General features: G+C 32.4%; 1 protein-coding gene across 2 annotated transcripts in view; it reads left to right on the forward strand.

Moving 5' to 3' along the window:
• The window catches only part of LOC106877387 (tetraspanin-33), a 69,596-nt gene extending 69,199 nt beyond the window's left edge, over positions 1-397 (forward strand). For both annotated transcript variants that reach the window (XM_052971182.1, XM_014926283.2), the window contains one exon: positions 268-397. In XM_052971182.1, the coding sequence (XP_052827142.1) occupies positions 268-305 (38 nt within the window). In that variant the 3' untranslated portion in view covers positions 306-397. The remainder of the gene's footprint in view (positions 1-267) is intronic.
• The last annotated feature ends 6,969 nt before the right edge of the window (positions 398-7,366 follow it).

Here is a 7,366-nt window from a genome sequence, read left to right on the forward strand (position 1 = left end):
GCATATATTATATATACACACGCTCACACACAGATATACACATACTACATACATACACATACATACGTATTGATAATTAGTTTGAGAGCTGTTTGACCTGTTATCTAATTGATTTTTTTTCACATAGTTTATGAAAAGAAATTTTCATTTCATATTGATGGGAATATGTATTTCCAAATAACTAAGTTAACCTGCTCTGTCATTTAATATTTATTTGTTGCCTTTTATCCTTGTTATTAAATTTTGGACTCTATGTTTTTGTTGTAGATGTTGAGTCAATATTTCCTCCACAAAATGCGAAATGAATTTGAATCAAATGGAACATTCATTGTTTTGTTATATTTTCGATTTAATCAGCTCTATGATGAATTTCTTTTAAATCTTTGAAATTTTCCTCTTCAAGTCTTTCTTTTTTCTTAAAATTCATTTTTTGACCACATATTTATCAGTTCATAGATATTTAATAAATCCTCTTGCGATGATCCTTAAAAGTATGTCTTTTGTGTGCAATGGGATAAAATTGCCAATGAACAATCATTTTAGCTGGGAATTAGGGCTAATAATAATTTTTGTTATGGCAATAATTCATTTTCTTTACTTCAATTCTCTGCTCATACCACCACTGTTGATAAAACAAAGGGCATTTTTTTTAATTAATTGGTCTTTAATTATGAATTGCTCTCTTTTAATCTACATCTGAAATTTATAAAAAAAGACAGAACAACAACAAATATTTGCAGTGAAACTAATTAGAATTTAGCATAGCTGAGAAGTCTTCACAGAGTTTTAGTAAGCATGTCTATGAAAGGGAATCTTGTGTGTAGTTCCTTTTAATGTAGACAAACTGCTGTCCTGGCAATAATTTTGCAGTTTCTTTTTTGTTTGTAGAGCTGGATAAATCCTCTAGTTTAACTTTATTCTTCATGACTGGTAAAATATAGAGTCCAGAAAACATGAACCCAGCAATCTCAGCTATTGACTATAGCACTCTACCACTCTTCATAAACAGGATCCAGTAAGGATATAAGTCAAAGGTTATGATGCCATTAAATGTTCATATAAAATAATATGTTCATGTGAATGATATAGCTATTTAAATATGAGTTGATGTGGCCTGTAGAAAAGAGTAGGTGAATAGCTATTGCAGTATTAAATAAATGAATAGAAAGCGGCATATGCTTTTGTGTTTGTATATAAGTGTATGCAGACTCTTACTGTTAAGTAGAAACATTCAGTGTGTGTGTGTAGGGCAAATATTTTATAAGATATGACAAGAGTTAGCCCCGTTTTAAATGGTGCCTTAAATATAGTGAAAGAAACTGAAGATCTCATGGATTTATTTTTAAATGCTTTTGCTATTTGAATTTGGCAAACTTTAATTAAATAGTATGTACATGTCACTGCAAATATTTGTATGTACTGAACTCCTGGGTTATGAATCAGGAATCCCTGTCTCACTGTCGACATTGTGTAATGTTGCTGGATCAGGTATGATGAGTTCTATTTGCTCTGTAGCCAAGATATTCTCAGATATATTCATGTGTTGTCTTTTGAATAATTGATACCAGCAATAATAAATGGAGAATTATTTACAAAACATACCAAGCTTATGTAATAGAAGTGTATACAATGATTTAAAATGCAAATGAAAGGTATTGTCATTTAAATGAAATATCTCATCTAATGTAACAAAGACAAAATGTCTAGCTATTACTTGTGAACAGTTGTATGTATTACATTAATTCATAACCAAACCAAATCTAGCAACTGTTTTAATGAAAAAACTAGCAATTTAATTGAAGTATAATTGAGTCTTTACTGAACAATGCTTTTGTATTTCTCAGTACTTTCCAAAGTAGTTCTAAATGAAAATTTTCTTTGTCACATGCTGTTCATTGATTAATAAAATAGATCAAATCACATATTTATCCTCTTATGTGCAATGAATTTTGAGGCAATAATGCAGTTCCTTTAAAATCATTTGAAATCGCAGCTAAAATATTTATAGAGAAACACTCCTTAAATACATTGTTTAGAAAATTGGTATGTGGAGAGTTAATTATTTATAATGTAAACATGATGACTTTACTTTTGATCTGAGTTAGTAAACTATTTGGTAAGTTTTATAAAATGATAAAAAGTTTCCCTAAGGTGACTAATCTTTTTTCTTGTGAAATGTGCTTTTTTTTAAGATTTATAAATCTCTTTTCTTTTGTTGGTCTGGGTTGAATAGTTCTGAAAATGCAAAGATTCATATGATTTGTTGTGAATCTGGGTGTTTTATAACAGGATGACTATCCCAATGCAATTCAATAAGCCTTCAAAACAAGGAAAAAAAAAAAGAGAGTGATATCTCTTTCCTTGTGTTCCCATTAAGTAAACTGAAAGTTATCAGTTTGAAGCTGAAAAACGTCCAGATTATTTTTATTCATTTTGAAATATAGTAAAAGTTGATGTAAAAAACACTTCTATAAAAAATAAAATGTAGCATAAACTTTAGGCTTTGTGTCCATCATTGTACTACTATGAGGTCTGTTCAAAAAGAAACCAAACTTTTAAAACAACATTCTAATCAACCAGCTGAGGGTGCTTTTGACTGTACAGCTGTTTATGAGTGCCCTTGTTCTTCAGTCTAATAATAACTGAATGATATCATGTCATTTGGTCAGTGATCTGCATTTGCTAGAGTGAATGTATATTTAGTCTACTTGGTAATTTGTCACAAGTTGAACAATGAAGGAATTGAAAGATAATGTGTTTACCTGAAATTCTATTTCAGATTGAGAAAAGCTTTAATGCAAATTCTTTTAATGTTAGACCAGGCTTACAAGAAAGATTATTTGAGCTGTATGCAATGTCATGAGTGGCACCAATGTTTCAAATTGAAAAGAAGATTTACTGAAGGTGATCCCAAGTCTGGATGATCCCTTCTGTGATGATGACTAATGATCACATTGTGAAAATGTGAGTGGTCATCTATGAAAATCATTGCTTGATTGTTTGTAAAGTTTTCAAAGAAGTAAGCATCTGCAAAATTTTGAGCCACGTGGATTTTTTATCCTTTAGCATTTAAACTGGCCATATCCAGCCAAAATATTCTCAAAATATCTTCAAACCAGCCAAATTTAGCTTCTCACACTTACACTACAATGTCGTTCTAAAAATAAACAATCACATCATCATAATCTTGAAGCTACAAGACAATGCATAATTAATTTAAAACAATGTGAATGAATAAGTCTTACATCTGACAGAAAAATCTGAATACAAAAGGGTTAAAGAAAATTTGAGGATGTATTTAAGCTGCCTCAAAATTTCAGCTGCATCTACTGACAGATGAACAAAATGAGAACTAATTTGCAGTCTGTCAAGAGCTGTTTGGTTATTCAAATGCTGATGAGAACTTTCTGAAAGCTGTCATAACAGGGGATGAAATGTGAGTCTTTGGCTATGATGTTGAAACAAAACGGCAGTCATTGCAGTGATTTGGGTCATCATTACTGGAGCTCCCCAAAAGTAAGTCAGTGTTTTCTATTCGGAGGGTATTATTTGTGATGAGTTTGCTCCGTGTCATCCTACAATCAACAAAACATTCTACTTGGATGAGCTGAGGAAGTTTGAAGGAAGAAATCTCAGGTATGAATGAACAAAACCTTGATACTGCCCCACAAGAACAAACTTGCTCGTGTGTCTCTTTTTAACAGTGACTTTTTCGAAAAGTTTGAGATGACTTTCATTTCACAGCCACTCATTAGATTTTGCCTCAATGGACATTTTTGTTCTCAGAGTTAAAACCCACTCTAAAAGGTCACCAATTCCAAATGCTAAGAGAAATCGAAGAAAATTAACTCTGAGATTGTGTGTTACTCTGAAAAATGCATTTCAGACCTAACCCAAACTGTGTATCAACAATGAGGAAGAACTATTTTGATGGTGACAAATTTGATTAAATTGTTTGTAAAGCAGTAAATTTGTTTTTCAGAAGAAAGTTTGGTTTGGTTTGTTTTTGGACAGAGCATGTAGATTTAAGAATTGATTTAACATTCACCACTCAAAATAAATAAATGAAAAGTATAACATAGAACTAATACGAAAATTTACTTTGATAGTGTATTTGAAAGTATTTCAGTATTTGAAAGTATTTCAAAGACTATTAACAGATTTTTTGCCCCCACCATCTTCTGGTCTTCTGACTGGGAAATTGATCAAGGGAAGAAAGAAAAAACACTTGGTATATTTATAACATTCTCTGACACATATACATACGTGTGTGTGTGAGATTGTGTGCGTGTGCGTGCATGCATGCATGTGTATTTTGTGTCTGCATATGTAGCTAGATAGATGCACATGGTGTATACTGACATCATGCTCCCACAGACTCAATTTTGCCATGATGGGCAGGTCTTCTCGAACACTGCATATTGTCAATGACCCCCTTTGTCACCTCTTCCATGAGATTCAAACTCTTGAGATAATTCTTCACCACTTCATTTCATATCTTCACAACTTACATCCACCTTAAATGATTAGCACTTCTTTATACAGCTGTCCTCATCTAGACACATCACTAGATCATACCTGTGAAATCTCTCTTGTAGACTACATTTAATTCCTCCTATAGGGAGGGTGGTGAACCAGTTCAAAGCCACAGTCATGTACTGCAATCACTGAAAACAAAGATTTGCATGCTGCAGCACTGCCCAGATGAAACAAGACTCCTTTTGTCGGTTTTCCTGGGCATTTGGTCCTGATAGCCTTTCATAACTGCCCCAACAATTTGGCATAGTACTCTCCATTGATGGTGTGGTCCTTTTGAAGATAGTCAATGAATATAATACCTCTTACATCCCAGAAAACTGAGGCCATCACTTTCCCTGCAGACGAAATGACCTTGGCCTTATTTGGAGCAGGTCAGGAGGGGTGTTTCCACTGCATGAATTGTCTCTTTGTCTCTGGCTCAAAGTGATGAAGCCAACACTCATCCTGGGTTTGGAAATGTTTAAGGAAATCAGCTGGATCTGTCAAAGAAATGTTCAAGGAAACCTCAGACAATGTCAGATTTTCCAGTGATGCAATCAGCCTAGTGTACCTTTGATCAGGTGTCAGAATATGTGGCACCTACCAAACAGAAACTTTCATTGTGCAGAATATTCTCAACTCTCTAACATGATACCATGTAGTGAACATGATCAATGTTTTCCTCAGAGGTTGCAGTTGCCAGATGTCCAGCTGTTGGATCACCCTCAAGATTCTTCCTTCCCTTTCTAAATTCAGTTGCTCACTTTTGCATTGTTGATTAAACTGAAGCATCATCCCCTAATTTAACTACCATATCAGCATGAATATTCTTGGGGCTAAAGCTATTTTCTGCAAGTACTTGCTAACACCATGATGCTAAGTTTTGTCCATTTTCAAGAGAAGTCACTACTAGTTAATTCTGAAAACTTCTTTGAACAGTCACATGTCAGTTTACCTGCAAAGAAACAATGCAATTATTAATAAGATTTGAAATTAACATATGCAAGATCTTACAGCTCTAATGTCACTCCTTCATAGTCAGCTTATGAACTTTTCAGCCTATCCTCTTGTGTATGTGTAAGCAGGAGTGGCTGTGTGGTAAGGAATTTGCTTCCCAACCACATGGTCCTGGGTTCAGTCCCACTGCATGTCAACTTGGGCAAGCATCTTCTACTATAACCGTCAGCCACCTAAAGCCTTGTGAGTCGATTTGGTAGGCAGAAACCGAGAGAAGCCCATCATATATATATATATACATGAATAAATGGAGCTTGTACGAAACGTACGTACTACTATAACCTATTGAATTTTTGTTGCTTATCTTCAAATTTTATTCACCAAATCTCTTGATTTTGTTTTTGGTTTTTACCCTACCAAATTCTGGTGCCTCAAACATTTTAAGTACCACATTTAATCTTTTGATTAAATCTCTCTCTCTCTCTCTCTCTATATATATATATGTCTGTGTATGTATGTATTTGTGTGTCTGTGTTTGTCCCCCCACCATCACTCGACAACTGATGTTGGTGTGTTTACCTCCCCGTAAGCTAGCGGTTCAGCAAAAGAGATCAATACAATAAGTACTAGGCTTACAAAGAATGTCCTGGGGTCGATTTGCTTGACTAAAGGCAGATTAACAGTAAGGCTACATTCATACATTCAAATGACTGAAACAAGTAAAAGAATACAAGAATATATATATATGTATATATACAGATATTTATATACACATATATAGATGTATATATGTATATATATATATATATATATATATATTTATATACATGTACCTTTTTACACACACACACACATATATGTACATGTATATATGTGTATATGTATGAGTCTTCAGAAATGAATTAATAAGTACACATATAATACCCCAAGGTACATTTTTTTTTCTCTGAAGAAATTATGCTCATGTCACATAAATGCAAATTTTATTTACAAATTTACAATTAAATTATTGAGTATTAATTGAAATGGCTGTAACAAGTGAAGATGAACAATTTGTTAATAATAAATAATTGTTAACTTCTATATCTCAAGAGCAAGCACATAAATGTGAAACAAGGTAGAAAATATAGTACTGGGGGTAGAGTAATATGTTTTCTTAATAAAGCTGCAAAGACATCACAAAAACTGTTACTCAGAGTTTCATGTTCCTGTTCATTGGACAGTTTTGGTTCAGAATAGAACAAAAGTAAGGTTATATTTATAAGTATACAATTACGTTGATAGATACTCATTTGAAATTAGTTTTGTTTCATTGCTCCTTTTTAACTAACGGTCTTTTCAATAGCTAGTCATATGAAATTAAAATCACAATTCAAAATCATATTATTTAACATTAAAGAAAACCTTAATAAAAAATTAGCTTCAGTAGAAGGAAAAATCCTGTATATTCAGGGTAAATTAATTAATGGTAAAGTAAATTTAGATTAAAAAGACATGTCCGTTTAAAGTAAAAATGTTTACAAAGAACTAATATCATAAAAATATATATACATTTAGTAATACATACACATACCAAAAAACCTATATATACATATATACACTAAATATACAAACGTTGGTACATGACTGTAGGCATATACAAACAAATACAGGCAAGACATATATCTACACTATAATGGAGAAAGCTGCTTATTAAGTAGGTATGTAACAATTACTAAAAGTAATAAAAGAAAGCAATTATTAAAGAGTTGACCATCTGGAAATGTTTTTATAAATTCATGTTCTAAGAAATTTCCTATAATTTTGATTTCTCAAGTTTATTGAATTTTTTAACTCTAATATCTCGCAAATTTAAATATTCATTGCATTCACTGCGGAGTATTCCATTTTC

This window comes from Octopus bimaculoides, chromosome 10, assembly GCF_001194135.2.
Source record: "Octopus bimaculoides isolate UCB-OBI-ISO-001 chromosome 10, ASM119413v2, whole genome shotgun sequence".
Lineage (NCBI taxonomy): Eukaryota > Metazoa > Mollusca > Cephalopoda > Octopoda > Octopodidae > Octopus > Octopus bimaculoides.